The sequence below is a fragment of the Phyllostomus hastatus genome, unplaced genomic scaffold, assembly GCF_019186645.2.
Source record: "Phyllostomus hastatus isolate PE091 unplaced genomic scaffold, TTU_PhHast_1.1 phas_contig_495, whole genome shotgun sequence".
Classification (NCBI taxonomy): domain Eukaryota; kingdom Metazoa; phylum Chordata; class Mammalia; order Chiroptera; family Phyllostomidae; genus Phyllostomus; species Phyllostomus hastatus.
The window spans coordinates 10,097,388-10,117,399 of NW_025333895.1; the positions used below are offsets into that span (position 1 = coordinate 10,097,388).

General features: G+C 67.2%; 1 protein-coding gene across 9 annotated transcripts in view; it reads left to right on the top strand.

Moving 5' to 3' along the window:
• CACNA1B (calcium voltage-gated channel subunit alpha1 B) overlaps positions 1-20,012 on the top strand; it is a 126,005-nt gene that overhangs the window by 71,297 nt on the left and 34,696 nt on the right. For 4 of the 9 annotated variants that reach the window (XM_045846037.1, XM_045846040.1, XM_045846043.1 and 1 more), the window contains 12 exons: positions 704-830; positions 1,924-2,053; positions 2,290-2,349; positions 3,182-3,288; positions 5,308-5,404; positions 6,606-6,766; positions 8,887-9,024; positions 9,669-9,870; positions 10,088-10,252; positions 10,442-10,552; positions 10,856-10,939; positions 17,259-17,264. In XM_045846037.1, the coding sequence (XP_045701993.1) occupies positions 704-830; positions 1,924-2,053; positions 2,290-2,349; positions 3,182-3,288; positions 5,308-5,404; positions 6,606-6,766; positions 8,887-9,024; positions 9,669-9,870; positions 10,088-10,252; positions 10,442-10,552; positions 10,856-10,939; positions 17,259-17,264 (1,388 nt within the window). Of the gene's footprint in view, positions 1-703; positions 831-1,923; positions 2,054-2,289; positions 2,350-3,181; positions 3,289-3,831; positions 3,844-5,307; positions 5,405-6,605; positions 6,767-8,886; positions 9,025-9,668; positions 9,871-10,087; positions 10,253-10,441; positions 10,553-10,855; positions 10,940-17,258; positions 17,265-20,012 lie in introns of all 9 variants that reach the window. The other 5 variants (XM_045846036.1, XM_045846038.1, XM_045846042.1 and 2 more) reach the window with 3 other exon arrangements.

Genomic DNA, 20,012 nt, shown 5'->3' on the forward strand with positions numbered 1-20,012 from the left:
AATGGAAGACTGCTCTGAGAAAATGCTGTGCACGGAGAACAGTCTCTGCCTGAAACGAACAGAAGTTATGGCCATTCTGACCCCGGGGAGTCTGGTCTGCCAGCAGCTGGCTGCAGCAGGGGAGGAGTCCGGACGACCTCGGGAGAGGGCACGAGGGAGCGTGTGCTCAGAGTGTGCGCAGGGCACGTCTGCCGGCCAGCACCTTCCCCGGCCAGTGTCCTCCGGCCTCCCAGGCACAGAGGGGCCTTCCCCGGGGCCCTGGCCAATGACAAGGACCCCCAGGGTCCGGAGGGCGTCTCTTCTCCAGGGCGAACCTGACCCAGGACCGGGGGGGGGGGGGAGGTGGACACCCTGCCCGCCCCGGTCTGTGCGGCTGAGGGCTCCGGGGTCCTCAGCGCATCTAGAGTGAGGGGTCCCAGGGGAGGCCAAGGGTGCCCCGACCTGGTGACACGTGGTGCATGGAGGGGTCTCCGAGGGTCCCCAGGGCGGGTTCAGCCCTGGCCATGGCCCGCCCATCGCGGCCTGACCGAAGCTGGAGGGAATCCCCAGAAGCTGTGTCCCTGCCTCAGGCCCTTTCAGGGCGGGTCCTCGGACAGGCCCCTCCCCCGCCCCACCTGCTGGGGTTAGCGCCGACGGCACCTGTGTGACCCCATCTGTGTGACCCGCGCGAGGTGGCCTAACCTGGCGGCCTGTGCCCCTGCAGCCGGCAACGTGGACCTGGAGAGCCAAGCGGAGGGGAAGAAGGAGGCGGGAGCCGACGGCGCGCCGAGGAGCGGCCCCAGGCCCATCGTCCCGTACAGCTCCTTGTTCTGCCTGAGCCCCACCAACCTGTGAGTCTCCGTCCCCGCCCTCCCCGCGCGTCCGCGGCCCGGGGCCCACTCTCACCTGCGCCGCCGTGTGGCTGGGTGTGGCCTGGCGGGTGACGAGATTGCCGCGTGGGCTAGGCGTGTCACTCACACTCATCGTCCACGTGTCCCCTGCTCACCTGTCACAGCCGCCGCGCGTCTCTCACCCACTCCCCACGCACCTGCCCTCCTTAGTCCCGCCCGAGTTCAGGTGCCAGAGGGCCCGCTGGGCGGGGGCGGCGTGCGGGCAGGGGCGGAGCTGGGCAGCGGACACAGCGCAGGGTGCGGCTGCACCTTCGGTCAGGAGAGAGGCCAGGCAGAGGTGCGGAGACGCAGCGTCCTGCGACGGCAGGGCCGGCGGGGCCAGTGGGCCTGAGAAGGGGCGTGGCCCGGGTGTGGGTGGCAGGGTGGGGGCCGTGGTCAGTTCCCCTCAAGGGAGAGCGAAGCGGGTGGGTGCAGGCGATCCTTTCGGGTGGAAAGAGCTCGGGGACAGGAGTTGTCAGTGGCAGGAGGGGTCGCGGGCTGCAGGGCGGTGGTGCGCGGGTGGGGGCAGGCTGCAGAGGGAGCTCCGGGCACGTCTGGGCCGCAGCAGGGCAGGCGGCCTGCCCCGCGCTGCTGGCATGGCTGCTCCTTCTCGTCGCCCAGGTCCAGCTCACTGTCCTGGCAGAGGGGCCTTCCCTGACCCCCCGGCCGCCGTCCTCTGCTGGGTCACATCCTGTGTCGGCACCGAGCGTGCTGCCGCTGGCTCGTGGCCGCACTGTGTGCTGCTGTCCCGCCGAGCCCCGTGCCCAGGGCCCCGGACGTGCAGCCCCGTGGGCTCCGTGGAGCCGGGTGTGCGCGCGGCTGGCCCACGCGCTGCCGTCCACCGGCCCTGCCCCGGGTGCTGCGCCGCCCCGTCGCTCCTCCTGGGACGCCCTCTCAGGACTGTCGCCGTCTGTGACCTGCCTCCGCCTCCCGACACTTGGAGCTGAGCTTCTTGTCGGGGGCAGGGGGGGGGTGGTGGTGAATGGGGGGGGGCAGAGGAGGGGCCCAGCCGGCCCACCTGTGGGCCCTGGGTGAGCCGCGCTTTGTCCCCCAGGCTCCGCCGCTTCTGCCACTACATCGTGACCATGCGGTACTTCGAGATGGTCATCCTGGTGGTCATCGCCCTGAGCAGCATCGCCCTGGCCGCTGAGGACCCCGTGCGGACAGACTCGCCCAGGAACAACGTGCGTGCCCCTGCCGGCCGTGGGAGGCTGGGCGGAGCCAGGGGCCAGCCCCTCGTCACGGACGGGGGCGGGGGGGACGGGGGGGCGCAGACGTGCCCGAGGTGGGAGCCGGGGCCGTGGCGGAGGTCCCCCGGCCCCGGGCGGTCCACCCCGAGGTCTGCGGGGACCCAGAGCCCCCACAACGGCCCTGGCTCCGGCATCGGGCCCCTTTGAGAACCACCCCCTTTCGGTGGCAGGTCCTGAAGTACCTGGACTACATTTTCACGGGCGTGTTCACCTTCGAGATGGTGATAAAGGTGAGTGACCCGGAGCCCCGACCCCCGTTGCCCTCGCTCGCGGAGCCTCCCTGAAGGCGTGAGGTGGGTGTGCCCCCGCACGTGCACGCACAGGAGCCGGGAGGCCGCCCTGCCCCGGGGACTCAGCATCGGTCAGCCCCGGTGGAGCCGCCCTGCCCGGCCCGTGGCACCGCCGCCTCCGCCGCCTGTGCAGAGGGCCCGGGGGCCGTGGGGAACGCGTTCCACCGCGAGCTCCGCTTTGGGTGCCGGTGGTGACGGGCATGCCCCCCCCCCGTCGGTGGGTGTCCGACAAGTGGCCGGTGCGCGCACAGGCGTGTGTACACGGGCGTGTGTTCAGTGCGGGCCGGTGCGCACCTGTCTGTCCCAGTGCAGGGCAGCTCAGTGTGGGCCGTGCGGGCCACTCGGGTGGCTTTGCCTCCGTGCGTGCCCCCGTGTCCCCTCTGCCCCCCCACTTACCCCGGGGAGGTGCTGTCACCCCGTCCGCAGATGAGGAGGCCTCGGCTTAGAGACAGGAGGGTGCTTGCGGCAGTCGGGCTGTCGGATGGGCAGGCCCCGCTCCTGCGGCTGGGCCCGGGCCCCGTCTCAGCCAGCCGCGACCGTGCAGGGCTGTCTGGGGTCGATGTCACTGAGCTCCCAAGGCCCGTCAGACCCTCAGGGCAGGTCTGAGCCGTGGCCTTTCCCGTGGCAGGACATGGCCTGGGCCGTGGCCCCGCCCCCCGGGGAGGGTGTCGCCCAGAGCGGCGTTCTTCCCTCCAAACCCCTGACTCTGGGCTCTGGCTGTGCCCTTTCTTCTGGAAAGTCCTGCCCCCTAAACTGTGTTTCTCCCCCGAAGATGATTGATTTGGGGCTGCTGCTGCACCCGGGGGCCTACTTCCGGGACCTGTGGAACATTCTGGACTTCATTGTGGTCAGTGGGGCCCTGGTGGCGTTCGCCTTCTCGTAAGTACACACCTCTGCTCTGGACCTGCCCGGCCACAGCCCCTGGGAGCGTGACAGGGTTTGGGGGCACCGCTGGCCTCCAGGGCGTCTGCCACTCCACCCCTGTCTGCTTCGGCCCGGGCCCTGTGTGGTGGGGGGGCCCCAAGCCCCACGTGTCCCTGACGCGGCCCCTGGCTCTCAGGCGGGGCGGGCGGGTCTCGGGCTCGTTTGTTCTCTGGTGTCAGCGGCGTTCCCTACCCCACCTGCAGCGGCCAGGGCTGGGGGTGCTGGTGGGCGCCGCCCCCCTTGGGGCTCTAGGCTGTGTCCTCTGGTTCCCTGCTGTGCTGGGGCTGTGTGGCGGTGGGCTGAGGCCGGTGCGGAGGCCCGGTGGGGCGGGGGTCACGCCGGGAAGAGGTGGCGTGTGGTGCAGAGATCAGGGTGCCCGGGAGATCAGGGTGCCCGGGAGACGCGGGTGCCGAGGGGCAGGGCTCCCTCTCCTCTGCCCCCGGCCGGACTCCTCACTGACTCTTTTCTCTTTGTCTCCTGTTGCTGGACTCCCGGTAGGAGCTTCATGGGGTAATGCCTCCCCTCCTCCCACCCACACTGCCCACATCACAGCTGCCCCTTGGGCCGCAGCATCACCTCCTCACCTCCGCTCATCCGCCTCCACCTTCCTCTCCACCTTCCGGGCTGCATGCTGCCAGAGCCGCGTCCCCGGGCACCCCCATGTCCCCACCTCGTGGGGGGGCAGTCCCTGGTGAGGTGTGGGGAGCAGGCTGTCCGAGCGAGTCTGCAGGCCGGGCACGAGGGCCCGTGGGCAGCTCTGGGTGGACAGCTGGCGTGTGAGCAGGGGCAGCGGACGCCAGACGGGTCTTCCCGCGTCTGCTCCCAGACACGTGGCTCCTTCCCCCTGTTCTCCGGACCGAGGACTGCTTCCGGGCAAGGCCCGCCCCCCACCCCCACCCCGAGGGCTTGCCTGCCCTCTCTCCCTGTGGAGGGGCTGCCAGCTCGGCCAGGGTCGGGCCGTGGAGTGAAGGGAGGGCAGAGGCCGGGCTGAGCCAGGCGGCCTCGGAGCAGGAGCAGGAGCTGAGCTGGGGCAGGGAGGCGTGGCCTCTGGCCCTTGGGAGCGCAGCCCGCCCCGCCCCGGGGCTGCTGCTGTGGGCGCGTCCCCACCTCGGGAGCCGGACGGGGTCTCCCTCCCCTGCGGCCCTGCGGCGCCGGCTGTCCTGGGGACCGGCTCTCCCGCCCCTCTTCCCTGCGCCGGCCTCGGCAGGAGGCTGGGGGGTGGGTTTGGGGAGATTGTTAGGACGCTGGGGTGACGGAGGAAGCCGACCGGCGCTCAGAGGCTGGGGTGTCCCGCCTGGGAGGTGGGCGCTTCTGGGGGCGTGCGATGGGACTGTGGAGGCCCCGCCGCTCCCCAGGGACTGGTGGGGGGCTGCATCGCCTGGGAGCCCCGCGCCCACGGAGCCTGCCTGGGCCTTGCAGCTCGCTCCCCCCAGAGCTCGGCTGGAGCCTGAGGACACAGGGGACCCCACCTCCCCCATGGGCAGGTCCCTGGACTTGGGGAGAAGGGGTCTCTGGGCACCATGTGTTGGGGCCTCACGTCCTGAGCCTTCCACCACGGCCCACGCCTCCCGGGTCTTGACCTGCTTCTGGGGATGGCCTCCTGCCCCTCCCTCTCCTCCTGGGCCTGACATCACGTGGAGGAGCATCAGGCACGGCAAAGAGGACAGGCGGGGAGGTCAGGCCCTTGCAGGCTCCCGCCAGCCCGCTCCCTCTCCCTCCCACACTCAGGCAGAAGCTGGTTTGGGGGCCAGAGTGTCTGGGGCAGCAGGTTCCGCCCGTCAGGGGGCCCCCCACCCCCGCCGTGCCACTGACCTGGCCCTCGTCCACTCAGAGGAGGCCTCCATGGTGCCTGCACGGCCAGGGCCTCCGTGCCCTCGGTCCTCTGCCCCGGGGAGTGCAGCCCGGGCCCCGGTGGCTTCGTGGGGACGGACGCGGGGTGCAGCCTGCCGTCTGCATGTGTGGCTCTCCTTCTAGAGGATCCAAAGGGAAGGACATCAACACCATCAAGTCCCTGCGCGTCCTGCGTGTCCTGCGGCCCCTTAAGACCATCAAGCGGCTGCCTAAGCTCAAGGTGGGGGCCTGGAGTCAGGGCTCTAGAAGTGTGGGGGTCGTCCTCATGTGTCCAGTGTGCACGCACATGTGAGCATGCATGTGTGTGTGCTGTGTGTGCACGGACATTTATGCACACGTAACTGGCCCTGTCCTGCTGTGGCTTCTGTGGGGGTGGGGGTGCACAGAGCTGAGGGGCCCCCACGCTGGGCTTCCTCAGACCATGCCTGGCGTCAGTGGGGCGGACCCTCCGCTCCCTGGCCCTTCCCGCAGGAGGGCTGATGCCCAGCAGTGACCTGTGGGCTCCGCTTCCCATCCTGCGGCACAGGTGGGGCAATGTTTCATCCGGCTGCTGTGTCGGGGAGGCGGAGGGCCCTGGGGCCCTGGAGCGGTTGTGGGCTGGCCCTGCAGGGTGGGTGTGGCTGAGGTTCCGGGTGAAGGGAGGGGTGTGCGCCAGCACTCAGGGTCCTCCGCCCTTGGGCCCGGCCCGTGGGGGGTGCTCTCGGTACTTGCAGCCCTTTAACCCCCTGCAGTGTCTGCAGTCAGGGGTTCGGGTGGCGCGGGGTGCTGGCCTCGGGGACAGAGGCGACACGGCCAGAGGCCCATTGCCCAGAGCCTGCATGGGGGTGGCAGGGGCCCACAACGCTGTGCGGGCGGCTGTGGCTGTGCTGTCTCGGCAGGCGGCTGGGCATCTGCCGTTCTGCGCCCGAGGTGGGATGGGGTGTCTGCTGGCTCAGAGAAGCTGGGGCCAGGGCTGCGTCCGTGGGACAGGGAGGGCAGGGCTCCCAGGTGGGGGAGGGGCTGAGAGGAAGCCTGCCCGGCACCGATGGCAGGGCCCGCCCAGCGCGGCCCGAGTGGAGCTGCCGCAGCATGGCCGCTGTCCGGCCCCCGCGTGTCCCCTGGGGCAGGAGCCGAGCCCGGCCCCTGGGAGGCCTGGGAGCAGGACTGGGGGCTGGCCGTGTCCCATCCCTGCTGCCGTCCCTCTGGTCCAGCCCCTCCTGACTCAGGCCAGCCAGGCCCCGGGCTGTGCCTGCTCTGTGGCCCACCTGCCCCGGACACCTCTCCTGCAACGCCGGCCCACACTGTCGCACCCAAGGTGACCCTCTCTCCTGAGAGGGAGGACAGCCGGCGCCCTGGCGGTCACGGCCTCAGGGACACTCGGGGTCTTGCCGCGCCTGGGCCCGTGGAGGCCCTGAGCCCATGGGTGCTCCCCACCCCCGCAGGCCGTGTTCGACTGCGTGGTGAACTCCCTGAGGAACGTGCTCAACATCCTCATCGTGTACATGCTCTTCATGTTCATCTTCGCCGTCATCGCCGTGCAGCTGTTCAAGGGCAAGTTCTTCTACTGCACGGACGAGTCCAAGGAGCTGGAGCGGGACTGCAGGTACCGGGGCCCCCGGGCCAGGGACCACCCTCGTCCGGGGGACGCTGGGGGGCTGCTCGAGGGCTCTGTGCACGCGGGAGGCCTGGGCTGGCCCTGAGGTCAGCAGGGTGCCTGACGGCATGGCCGCAGCCGCTGTTGCGTCCTGGGCCCGGCCCCGCTGCAGCACAAGGAGGCACCGTCGGGGTCTGTGGAGCAGAGGCGGGCCAGCTGCTTCCTCGCCCACGGCGAGGGTCCCGCTGTCCTTTCCTGCTGCGCCCGACGGGCTCGGGGGTGGTTCCCGTGTGAGGCCGCATGAGCAGCGCTGGGCCCCGAGGGCCACCCAGGTGTGCATGCCGGCGGTGGGCTGTGCGTGTCACCTCTTGCGGGGGCTGCCTCGTCTCCGAGGAAAACTTAGTCCCACCAGCGTGGAAGGAGTCCTGGGGTTCGTTTCTTCCTACCTTCCTGGGGAGGGGTCGGGGTGTCGCCCCCGGGCGACGCCTTTGCCCAGGTGGACCTGCCGCTGGTGTGGCCCGTCCCCGGGGCGTGTCTGTGCTGGCCGCTGCCCTTCGCTCTGTGCACACCACCTGCTGCTCCTTCAGGGTTGGGGCAGGCTCTTCGGACAGGCGTGTGGCTGCGGCTGTGGGGCCTGCGGCTCTGCCTCCGGCGTCTCTGACAGGCCAGGCGCCCGCGGGGTCGGTCTGACTTCCACTCCTCACCTGCAGGACTCCGCCCCGGGTAAGAAACCCACCCCGAGGGCGGGCGGGGCCTCTTGTGTGCGCCCCTGGCAGTTGTGCCTCTGCCTTTCGCCTTTCGAGTGGCGACCGGCCTGGAGATGAGCCTTCTGACCACGGAATCCCCTGGGGCCCAGCACTGTGTATTCGAAAAGACCAGGATTCTTTGTTTCTTCATAAAAATAGCCACTGAGATATAATTCGTATACCGTCGAAGTCATCCGCTGAAAGTGTGCAATTTGCGGGTTTCAGAACGTTCACAGACACTTGGGCCGTCTCCACGGTCCATCCGAGACGCTCGTCCTCTGGAGCCGCAGCGAGCCCACCCCGCCCGGAGTGGGCCCTGCCCCCACGCCAGCCCTCAGCAGCCGTGGCTGAGGGCCGTACTCTGTCTCCGTGGCTTTCTGTCCCGGACACGTCGGAGTCGTGACGCCCCAGCGTGTGTGGTTCGTGTGTCCCCGAGGCCGTCCCAGGCAGTGGACAGGCGCCGGTCCGTGTGGACCGAGGGGGCTGTTGCGTCTTTGGAGCGGATGCTTGCTCGGGGAGAGGTGGCCGGCCCCGTGGCCACTCCGTCGGCCCGTCGGGCCCGTCTCAGGCAGGGCCGGGCTGTTTCCCGCAGTGGCCGGGGTGCCGGCGCCCCCCAGCAGCCTGCGAGGGTCCTGCTGTGCCCAGGTCTTCGCCAGTACTCGCTCTTTTCCTTCTTCAAAGTTCCACGGCGGCCGGCCCGGCGGGTCGAGGTGGCAGCTCTGTGGTTCTGACGTGCGCCCCCTCGTGAGCAGTCCTGCGGGGCGTCTGTCCCCCGCCCGTCGGCCGTCTGTCTGTCTGTCTGTCGTCTTTGGGGAGACGTTTTCTCGGGCCCTCGGCCCGGCTTTCTCCGAGGCGGCCATGGCGGTTCTTTCTGTGCTCCGGACACGGCTCCCTCGGAGGGCCGGCGACCTCCGGCCGTTCCGCCCCGTTCGGCATCCCGGGTGTCCCCACCCACCGCCGTTCGGCGTCCCGGGTGTCGTCCCCCCCCCACCCCCGTTCGGCGTCCCGGGCGTCCCCCGAGCACCCGAGCGTGGTCGAGAGCGCCCCGTGCGTCCGGTGCACTGCTGTCGCTCCCGGTGCCGGTGTGGTGTCTGGGGGTCCGCCCGCAGGCTGGAGGCCTGTGTTTTCCCCCGGGACCGTCGCGGGTTTGGCGCGCGCGTGCAGGCCTCGCGGGCCCTGGGGTTGGTTCTGGGGTGCGGCGTGGGCCGCGGGTCCCACGTCACTCTTCTGTGCGTCCACACCCAGTTGTCCCAGCGCCGCCTGTCGGGGGAGACTTCTCTTTCTCCGCCGAGTGGACAGCACTCCCCAGAAATCATTTCACTGTCGACGCACAGGTTTGCCTGGACCCCGTCGTAACCTCTGACCTCCCCGTGTCCCCCCCAGGGGCCAGTACCTGGATTACGAGCGGGAGGAGGTGGAGGCGCAGCCGCGGCAGTGGAGGAAATACGACTTCCACTACGACAACGTGCTCTGGGCCCTGCTCACCCTGTTCACGGTGTCCACGGGGGAGGGCTGGCCCGTGTGAGTGCTCGTCCGCGCATCGGGCTGGCCCGCAGGGCTGGGGGGCTGGGGATGGCGGGCAGGGCCGGCTCTGCGTGGCTTTGGCCGTTCACAGCGCCGGAAGCTCTGGCTCCAGCCAGGCGAGGTGCGGCCCCGCCCTGAGGCCGTCCGACCTCGGAGTCCAGTGTGGCGACCTGGAAGTCTTTCTGAGCTGCTGGAGGCCGAGGGGGGATGGGCTGCCGTCAGGTAGCTAGAGGGCTGTGGGAGTTCGGAGCCACACTGAGTCGCAGGGAGGCAGGATGGGTGCTCAGGCAGGAGGCTCCCTGCCCAGCCCTGGGGTGCTGGAGCAGCTGCACCCGGACGTGTGTGCGGGCTGAGGGTGAGCGGGTGTGAGCGGGTGAGCCTGGTGGGGCGGGGCAGGGTGGAATGCTGGGTGGGACCTCGGCCTGTGGAGTCCGCCCCCCGAGGGTCTCCGACAGCCCTGCTGCCAGCCCTGAGGGAAGTGGCCCGGCTCCAGTGAGACGGCGCCTGGGGCAGGGGCCCGGGCCCCCGTGTGGCAGGGCCGTCCGTGGGCTCCGGCGTGGGAGCCGCAGCGGGCGCCAGTCCCGACCCGCTCAGGGCTGTGGGCCGTGGGTGCCCTGACGCTGGTGCTTGTCCCGGCCCAGGGTGCTGAAACACTCCGTGGACGCCACCTACGAGGAGCAGGGCCCGAGCCCCGGGTACCGCATGGAGCTGTCCATCTTCTACGTGGTGTACTTTGTGGTCTTCCCCTTCTTCTTTGTCAACATCTTCGTGGCCTTGATCATCATCACCTTCCAGGAGCAGGGGGACAAGGTGATGTCCGAGTGCAGCCTGGAGAAGAACGAGGTGAGCGCTCCCCCCCACCCCCCACCCGTCTGCGCGTGCGCCGCCGGCTGAGGCTCGGCCAGGCCCTGGGGGGGAGGGGCGGGGGGGACACAGATGGGACGGCGCTCGGGCCCCTCTGTGTGCGCCCCTGCCGGCCCCGCCCCGCACGGCCAGGCAGGCTGGGGGGTGGCGGGGCCCCCGGAGGAGGCTGAGCTGCAGGCGCGCTCTTCCCGAGCAGAGAGCCTGCATCGACTTCGCCATCAGCGCCAAGCCCCTGACGCGGCACATGCCCCAGAGCAAGCAGTCCTTCCAGTACAAGACGTGGACGTTTGTGGTCTCGCCGCCCTTCGAGTACTTCATCATGGCCATGATCGCCCTCAACACCGTGGTGCTGATGATGAAGGTGCGTCCTCGCGGGGGGCGGGGCTGCGGGGCTCCCGGCCTGGTCAGCGTGCGGCCCGTCCGTCCGTCCGTCCCGGCCCCGCAGTGGGAGTGCATGAGGCACGGGGACGGGTGTCCCTGGCTGGGAGGTGCTCGGACGGGAGCCACGGGGGTCCCCGAGCCCAGGGCCCACGGCTCCCGTTCCGGGCAGTTCTACGACGCGCCGGAGGAGTACGAGCTGATGCTGAAGTGCCTGAACATGGTGTTCACGTCCATGTTCTCCATGGAGTGCGTGCTGAAGATCATCGCCTTCGGGGTGCTGGTACGTGTCTGGGCCCCCCGGCCACGCTGCCTGCGTCCGGCTGCCCTCTGCAGAGGGCCTCAGGGGCTCCGAGCCTGCAGCCGGGGTTCCCTGGGCCCCAGAGCACACGTGACGTGGCAGAGGCCCGCTCCCGACTCTGCCCCTGCCCCGCTCCTGGGGGCAGGGGGCACGGGGGGGTCTGCGTGGTGCCTGGCCTGGCACTGTCCCCCCAGCGCGGGCCAGGGGTCCCCTTGCCCCTTCTCGACCAGGGCCCCTCCGGGCACCCTTCCTGGCGGAGCCCTCACTGCCTTTCTTTCTCTCCAGAACTATTTCCGAGATGCCTGGAACGTCTTTGACTTTGTGACTGTGTTGGGAAGTATTACTGATATTTTAGTAACGGAGATTGCGGTAAGTAGCATTTCTCGACCCCACTCCAGGGCCCCAGAGCGGTTTCCTCTCGGAGGGCGGCCCCTCCTCCGGGCAAGCGCTCCCCGGAGCCTGGGCCGTGGGCTCCCCGCCACAGACACAGTCGGGGGACTCGGTGTCTCGCAGAAAACGCTCCTTCCGGGTGAGACGACATTCCCGAAGCACCTGCCGGGCTGGCAGCGGCGGCTTGCGGTGACCGCCGGCTGGGGAGGCCAGCACCCTTCAAATCTGTGTGCGTCTAACAACTCGGCACCGAAGGCGTACAGACTGGGACCGATGAGGACTTAGAGGGTTTCACTGCAGCTCCGCTTTACAGGCGAGAGTGGTGGTGAGGCCTTGCCACACGCACGTGAGTCGCGCACAGGCACGGACGCTGGCTGGCGTGGCCGGGTTTCGAAGGGCCTGAGCCGTGCGCCCGCGCGCTGAGTGTAGCACACGACGCCGGGGTTAAACAGCAGCGCGCCTGCCTTCCCGGGCCGGCTCTCCGGGAGCGGACACGGGGGCGGGAGGTTCGCTCGCTGGGGTCAGCTCGCAGGCATGTTCCAGCAAAACTGGCACAGGGAGGGTTGGGGGATGAGGAGGGGAGGCGTCGTTGGGGGCTGAGACCGGGTGGGTCCCAGCTCAGAGCTGGGAGCCCTGACTTCTGTGCCCCAAGTCCTCGGTCGAGGGCTGTGTCTGAGGGCTCAGTCCTCAGGCACCAGTAGGAAGGGGCTCCCGCAACCCCAGTTCTGGCGGGGAGGGACAGCAGGTGTCACCCTCGTGAGGCCACACAAGGGCAGGGACATCTGTGTGCCAACCTGGCCTGCTCCGCTCTGCCCAGGCCTCACGTGGTGTCCACCTCAGTCATCTTCCCAGGTGGGGCCGGTCACCCCCTCGGAGGAGAGGGCTGGGGTGAGCGGATGTCTGTCACCGCTGTCCTCCTGCGCCCCTTCAGGCGTCCCCTGACCTGGGGCCAGGCTCCCAGTGGTCTGGGGAGGGGACTGGGCCCTCCCCGGCCCGCTGTGCGCCCGGGCAGCTCCAGCTGCCACCCTGGTTCCATCGTGGTCACGGGCCGTCCCGGAGCGTCCAGAGAGGCCCAGGGAGCCCAGACCTGCCAAGGATGGCCGCGCTGGCCCGCGTGGGCGCCCGGCTCTGCCTGCTGGTCCCCGGCCTGGAGAGCCGGGGAGACGGGCTCCGAGCTCACTGCGCACAGCGTGCTCCCGCCCCCGGGCCAGGGCCTCCGGGTCCCCAACACCAAAACCTGTGGGGTGCTGGGAAGCGCCCCTGGGTCCCTTGGGGACGTGGGCAGGGCGACCTCTGGGTCCAGCCTGTTCCCTGCCTGAACCACGTGTGTCTTCACCCGGATGCCCAGCACCGACGTGGCCACTGGTTTGTGCGGAAGGATGGGAGGCACGCTGCCGAGCTAGCACTCCATCCGTCCTCCTGAGTGACGGGCAGCGTGCCACGCGGCGGGTCCTGTGGTCGCTGTCCTGTGCTCGCCCTCGGCTGTTCAGGGTCCCTGTTGTGTGGGACCCGGGCCGGTGTGGCTGACACGAGCGCCGGGCCGAGGCGGGTCACAGCTGTGCAGGGTGGAGGGTCCCGATCAGGCAGCTCACCCCTGCGGTGCAGGTTGGCAGCCCCAGGCTCACATGCAGAGTCCTCGTGGACCTCCACCCACAGCAGCCGCGTGTGCTGCCCGGACTGCAGCCACTGAGCCTTGCTAGACAGAGCCCAGCTGCTGGCCTTTGCGGTCGGTCCCCCGTGGGCCCCCGGGAGCACTGGGCTGCAGATGCCTGTTGGCATCGGGGCCCTGCAGCCCGAGCCCTTGGCGGGGCGTCTGTGTGTGCACAGACCTGCTCGGGTTGGTCTGGAGGCCTCCTCCCCATGCCTGGGGCCCTAACCCCGGGCAGCTTGCTTCTCCACACGCCATGGCCGCCTAGGCCCAGCACCCAGAGCACTGCCGTCTGTGCCGTGGGTTCTTGTGGGGCCTGCACCCACGAGTCCGATCAGCCCCTCCCTGAATCCGGTTTCCAGGAGGATCACTGGAGGTGCGGGGGGCGGGGGGATGAGTGAGGAAGGGGTGCCAGGTGTGGGGGGTGGGCCAGCGGTGTTGGACTGAGCCCTGTGTCCTGCTGGGGTCCCGTCCTGAGTGTGGCGCCTGCACGGTGCCTGGGCTGTGCTCAGGAGGACAGGCTGCGGTGCCACGGACACGCGGTCTCATGGGCAGACGGTCGCCAGGCCGGCAGGGGCGGCTCCCTCACTGGGGACACAGCCTTGCTCCAGAATTGCAGGCGTCTGTAGGACTGTTCCCCGGGCCCCTGCAGTGTCTCTGTCCACCGCAGCCTCGCACGGGGCCGCTGCGTCTGCGTGCCAGCGCCACTCACAGTGCTGGCCAGCTCGTATTGCACGTCCCCCCCCCCAGATGTAAGGAGAGACCCCCCAGTCCCGCACAGGTTTCTGCAGAGAACAGGACATGGGGCGCGCTCCCTGTTTGCACGCGGCTGATTTAAACAGAGTGAGAAGGGAGGGCTGTGGCCCACGCCCCCGGGTCACGCCGACGTGGAATTCCAACCCACACTCTGCGAACCGGCCCACCTTCCGGGGAGAGAGGACAGGCTCGCCCCGGACACGGGGCCCTGCCTCAGAGTTGCGGCTGAGCCGGCTGCTAATGTGGTCCCGTCGTGGCTGCCGAGGAGACGCCCAACTGAGTACAGAATTTATTCACGGTGAAAAGCACTAGCAACTTAGGAATCATTAAGTTGGCAAAGAGCAGCTACCAAGGTCTCCACGCAAACACTGTCTGCAACGGCAAAGCTTGGAGAGAACGTCCTCCTGAGCCGGAAGGGGATGGTGAGGGCTGTGAGCAGCCCTTCTCGTCGGCGCTGCAGCCCGGGCCCCGGCCAGCCCAGAGAGGGAGCGCCCGGGCTCGGCTGTCTGGCTCCCCGCTTGGGGTCGCGCCTGCCACGCCGTGGGTGTCCCGTGAACCCTCGTGCCGTGAGCAGACGGGAAGGAGAGGAAACGCCGCCCGGGCAGAGAAGCCGAGGCGGCGCATCACTTCACGCTCCAGGGCCGAAGCCCAGAGTCGCGGGAGGCCGAGGCGAGGCGCAGGAAGCCTGCCGACCACGCGGCGGCGGAGCAAGGCAGCTGCACTCACCGTCTCGGCGTCCAGACGGCAGACCAGCGTGGAAGACGACTGAGCTTCATTGGAAGAGAGCAAGGAGACTTAAACAGATGGAGTTATTTACGTTAATTAGTAAGTAGTGTCTGTTTCAGAGAGATGACAGTTTCCCCCACGTGGACCTACAGATTCAAGGCAATTTCCATCAGAATACCAGTGATTTTGTCTGTCTGTCTGTTTTGGAACTTGACGAGCTGCTTCTAAAATTTATAAGAAGGAGCAGAAGCCCCCACATCGAGATGCCGAAGAAGGAGAAGGTGCCACTGGGGGCGTGGGAGGCGGCTGCTCCCGCCACAAAGTGACAGGAAGCTGCGCTGCGGGCCTGGGAGGAGCTGAGCTGGGGTCAGAGCCCAGCTCGTGTGGAGCTCAGTGGGACCCGTGGTTGACGTGGGGAAGTGGACGTCGGGTCTCGGCTCACACTGGTCCCAAAAAATCTACTTCAGGTGGATGATAAGGCTGAAGTATAAGAAGCAGGTCTTTAAAACTCTTAGAGGAAAGCACAGAGAATATCTTTAAGCCCTTGGGATATGGACTGATTTGTAAGCACCAGCCAAAACTGGAAGCAGGAACTGCAGTGAAGAGCTTCTGTAGATCGCGAGGAGGAAGGGCGGTCCGTGAGCAGGGGGACACCGGCCTCCCGTCCCTTCATTTTCACCTTTCCAAGCGGTGTCGAGGCGCCGGCATGTGTCGGAGGTCAGCACCTCCGCCCTTCTTGAGCCTCATTCTTGTGGGAGGCGCCGGAGAGGCATGGGGTGGGGGGCTTTGACAGTGCGTCCGGACAGGACGTCACTGGGGTGGCGACTTCCGACTGCAGGCTCCTGGGCTTGTGAGGGAGCCGAGCAGGGAGACCCGTGCAAAGACACACGGAGCCTGAGGCTGCGCCGGGGGGAGGACGGTGGGCCGGGAGGGCCTTGCAGTGGGTCCCGCCGGGTTTGCCAGTGGCCGGGTGTTTTCCCGGCGGCTGTCTGCCACTGGTTGGCGCTGCTGGGGCGAGGGGGCCCGTGTCCTGGCCTGGGGACTGTCTCGGGGGAAGACGGGGGTGCTGGCGGTGGGTGTGGGTGCAGTCCAGCGCAGCAGAGGAGCAGGGCTGACTGGTGGTCAGGCTCACAGCTGCCCATGGACAGGGAGGGGCGTGAAGCTGAGGCAAGAGTGACCGGCCTCAGTCTGAGCACTCGGAAGGATGGCCCACTGTGAGCTGAGACGGGAAGCAGTGAGGTGACACAGGTGTGATCTGACTTCTGAAAGGCGGCTGGATGGGGGGCCTGGCGCTTGGCGGGGGTCCAGGCCGGTGACAAGGTCGGGGGCTATGCGCGTGCAGGTGGTGTCAGAGCGGTGAGGTCGGTCGGGGCAGCTGAGTTCCAGGTGCCACAGCGTGTGGGGACAGAGGCTTGGCCAGAGGGCACAGGCTTCTGGAACTGTGGGGGCCGCGGTGAGTGTCCAGAGTGCGCCAGGCTCTTCCGGGAGCCAACAGGAGACACACCCAAGTGTGAAGGTGGCAAGTGGCCTGAGTGGGATTTTACAGAAAAACAAATGACCAGTTGGCATAGGAGGAGATGCTCAGCATCGTCTGTAGCCAAAGAACTACGCAGTGAAACGGCACGGAGATGCTGGTCTGTCAGAGCGAAGCCTCACAGTGCCCCTGCCGGCGTGAGTGCTGCCGGGCGCCGGCTGGCCGGGGCCACGTCCGTGCACGTGGCGATGGGCGCACACGCGAGCTAAGGGCAGTAGCAGGGCTTCTGCTCACAGTCCACGCACAGGCAGCCCACGTCCAAGGGGTGCTCAGGGCATGGTCCCAGCACCAAGGTCAAGGATGGTCAAGGAGACCCATTTCAAGAGTTCGTGGTAAAACAATAAAGACAGACGGCTGTTCTCGAGAATTAAGGGCAAGTACTCGACCGGGCAGGAGGGAGGGAGACAGCAAGGGCCACAGAAACGACGGTCAGGTCGTCCCCTAAGCCAGGTGATGAGTATGTGGATATCTTACCACCTTTCTTCTAACTGTGTGTACCTATCTATGTACAGTCTTTTCTATGGGGTACGTTTCAGGGCTTTTAAAATCGAATGATCTGAATAATCCAGGCAAAAAGCTGAAAGCCGCCATTTACTCCAAAAAAAAATCAGGGTTGTTCCCAGCCTGCGGCGCTGTGGCCTTGCCCAGAGGCTGTGCCTTCCCGGCGCTCCTCACGGGACAGCTGGCCCCCAGTGAAGGGACGCAGACACCGAGCTCCCACCTGCGTGGATGCCACTCTGGGGGCTTCTGTGCCTGTGTGTCCTCGCCAGAGGGGGCGGCGCCGGAGGGTCTCAAGGGAGAGGCAGGCAGGGTACCCGGCCCCCCGCGTAGACCGGAAACCGCCCCCAGAGAGACCTGCAGCGGGTGCCTGGGAGCCCAGCGCCTGTCCCTCAGCAGCCGGACACTCGAAGCCCAGGTGGCTGGTGGTCACTCTGGAGGCCCCGCAGGGCTGGTGGGCGGGCCGAGAGGTTGGGCGGTGTGCAAGCTCCCTGCCCTCACCGGCGCGGGCGCGGGACCTCTCACCCCTCGCTCGGCAGAGGAAAAAGGCAGAGGGAAGCCGTCCTGCGGGTTCGTGGTGTTTCCCCCCATCTGTAGTCACTTCATACATCACTCGGCGAGTGCACTCTTTTTTTCCTTTGGCAAAAACATGAGTGTCAGTCCCCACCCCCGACTGAAAAGCACGCTGGAGCAGCAGTCCCAGCCAGGGTCAAGTGGAGGAAGCACTCCTAGCCCAAAACTGACACTGATTTCTTTGCCTGGAAATAAATCAGTGCCTGTGCCTCATTCCGAATTTGCATTACAAACAGGAATGCAAATGAGCACCTCTGTCTGCAGAACTCACGGAGTCCAAAGCTCTGCTTTGGTGCATTTTAAGGAAAATACCCAGTTTACCAAAATGCTAGAATTTTCCAGTGAAGTATTCGGAGTTTCGGTTTTGCTTGTGTTGATGACTCATTTTCTCCTTGTTTTCTGTTTTTTGTTCTTGACTCACCCTAACCTACCTGCTGACTCACGCCACCCAACCAACACACACTGCGAACACCGTGTCTCCGTCTGCATGTCGCGCCTGCTGCTCGAACGCCCCAATTTGTAAATAATGCGCAAACATCCATCCATGAAAACATCACACATAGGAAACGGTTGGTCTCCTGACTCTAACGGTTCTTAAGTCTCCTTGCTTCGCTTGCTCTGCCTGGCTGTGTCCCAAGAGCCCTCGGGCGTGTGGTCAGAGCCGGCTGCACTCATCCTGGCCGCATGCACGGTCCCCAGGGGCTTCCCGGCTGGGACGGTTCTTCCTGCGGGGATCCGCTCAGAGCTGGGGAGGCTTCACAGGATGTGAGTCTGGACCTGCTCCCCACAGAGTCCATGGTTTCTGTTGCCGGCTCCACTGGCAGATGCAGAAGGTTCTGTCTGCCCAGGGCCTCTGACCAAGTCTCCCTGGTCTCCTTCCTGCAGACCCTCCCATACCGGGTCAGCCTGGGGCCAGGGCTGGGCACTGAGGCCCTGTGTCGGTGACTCAGGAGGTCATGTAAGTCCTGGCTGTGGAGAAAGAGGGCCTGTCCCTGGACACTTCGGAGCGCAGGGCTCGCTGCGGAGCATGTGTGAGCTCTTGGTCGCTGAGCTGGGGGACCCCGGGGGCTGACCTCGGGCCTCCACCAGGTCTGTAGGAACATCGAGAGGAGAGCAGGGTCGGGGGACAGACCGCGCCCAGGCTGCACCTGGAAAGTCAAATGGAGTAGCAAGTTCACAGTGCCCACCACAGAAAGTGGATGTTTCTGGGAAAGCGTGTCCCGACCGGATGGAAAGTCAGCTTGGAGAATGACAGCTGATGCTGCCCAGGCTCCGACGAGGGCCGCTTAGCACCCCCCTCGCGGTGGTGGGCACGTGGGTCTGGGCACAGAGTCTCTTTCCCTGTCGGCCCCCTCAAGAGCGACTGAGCAGGAGAGGGGCTTCCGCACATGGCCGACCTCGCCCCGGCACACCTGCTCGGGTCTCAGGGGGCCCCGATTGGCTGTGACCTTGATTGGAAGCAGTGATATGCTTGGACCTGGGGGACACCGGCGTTCTGGGGTTAGCCCATCACCTTGTGGGGTGTTTCACAGCCCCGTGGGCTATTAAGCCCCATTTTCAGTGACCCCTCCCTACCTGGGCAGGGGACCCCTGTGTGGGTCCACCACATCCACCACATTGAGGGGGCGAAGAGGCGCCCTGCAGTTCTCCAGGCCTTTGCCGACCTGGGTGGGCGCAGTAAGCCAGGGTCTGGCTTTGAAGTAGGTGCGGCTGCTCCCGGGTATCACAGAAGCCATGGACTCTGGGGCCAGGGCAGGTGTGTCCACCTCCGGGGGGCGGGGCTGAGGCCAGAGGAGACCGTGCACAGCTGTGGGGAGGCTGTCGTTTGCTGCCCCACCCTGCATGCAGCTACCCTACCTCCCACCTCTCATGCCGTGCTTGGAGCATCTGTGTGCTCTCACCGTCTGTCCTCATGGCTCTCCAGGGCTGTCTGTCTGTTGCCACCTCACCCCTCTCCTGAGTGCCCCCTGAGCCCCAAGAAAGAAGCCTGGGTGGGGGTGGGAGCTAGTGGAATGGACAAGCCCCTGCCTCCTCAGCACGTAGCCTGCCTTCTCACCCTGGAGTCAGCATCGCCCCGGGACCTTCCTGAAGTCTGTCTGTGGGCTGCCTGAGCCAACTGCTCAGAGCCAGGCAGGTGCTGACTGTTAGCACCTCCTGGCCGCTCTGCACCCACCTGAGCAGGTGGTTTCCCAGTGGAGGGCTCTGCGGGCAGGCACTTGGCTGCCCCCCTCAACGGGCTGTGTTACCCTGCCCCACGCACAGTGGCCCCGTGCAGCCCTGTGCCATCCTCTTGAGGAGACCAGCCCGTCAAGAGTCCTCAGGGCCCTGGCCCTGGGCCACAGATGGGGCGAGGCATCTCCTGGCCGGCGTATACCCTCGGGGCTCCCTCACCGGCACCAGTGAGGGAGCTGTGCGCAGCCCGCACCCCTGGGTCCCACTGGAGGTCCATGTCTGCTTCTCGCTGGCCTGGACCACAGTTGGCTGCCCCTCAGCCTGTCGAACCCCCCATCCCATGTCACTGTCCAAAACCCATCCTCCTGCGAGCTGTGTGCTGTTCAGCCACAGGTCTCTCCCCAGCAGAGGCCAGGTCCCCGCCACCCGCTGGGAACCAAGAGGTCAGCCCCTAATAGTGCAGACGCCCCAGGGAAGTGGCAGATGAGGTACAGGTCGGGGCCAGAGGGCCACTCCCATCAGCATGGGTGGTCACTCAGAACCAGACAGGCAGCCCTGGAGCGAGGCCCAGCCGCATGCTGCCGCCGTGAGCCTCTATGTTCTGCCCTCCGTCACACCCCGAATCCGGTGGCACAGCCTGTCCGAGCCCACGCCACCCGTCCTCTGGGGGTCGAATAGTGACAGGAAACTGCCCTCGTTCGGGCGGCATGGCCCCAGTCTCAGCAGATGGGTGTGGGAGGCAGCCTGATCCACATACACCCCAACTTCTCGGGGACACTGCCCAGGCCTGGCTCCGAGAGGGAGGCACTGATAATTCACAGTGTCCCCGGCCAGGCGGAAGCCTCAGTCCCAGGTTCTCTGTGGAAGACAGAGAGTGTTGGTTGATTTCTGTGGATTTCACGCCCCTTGGAGGAGAGAGCAGCGGTAGGTGTCCCGGGCCGTCCGGAGCAGAGACCTGTTTGTGGGTCGCAAGGTGGCTTCCACGGCGTGAGCAGCAGGACCTCGCACTCACCTCCTGGGTGACCTGTCTGCAAGGGGTGGGAGAGGCCCCAAAGCACATGTTTGCCCCTGCGGGGACCCGTGGGCGGGGGCTTCGCTGGCTGTGTGGGGGAGGGCAGGGTGAGGCCGCCATGGTAGGGCAGGCC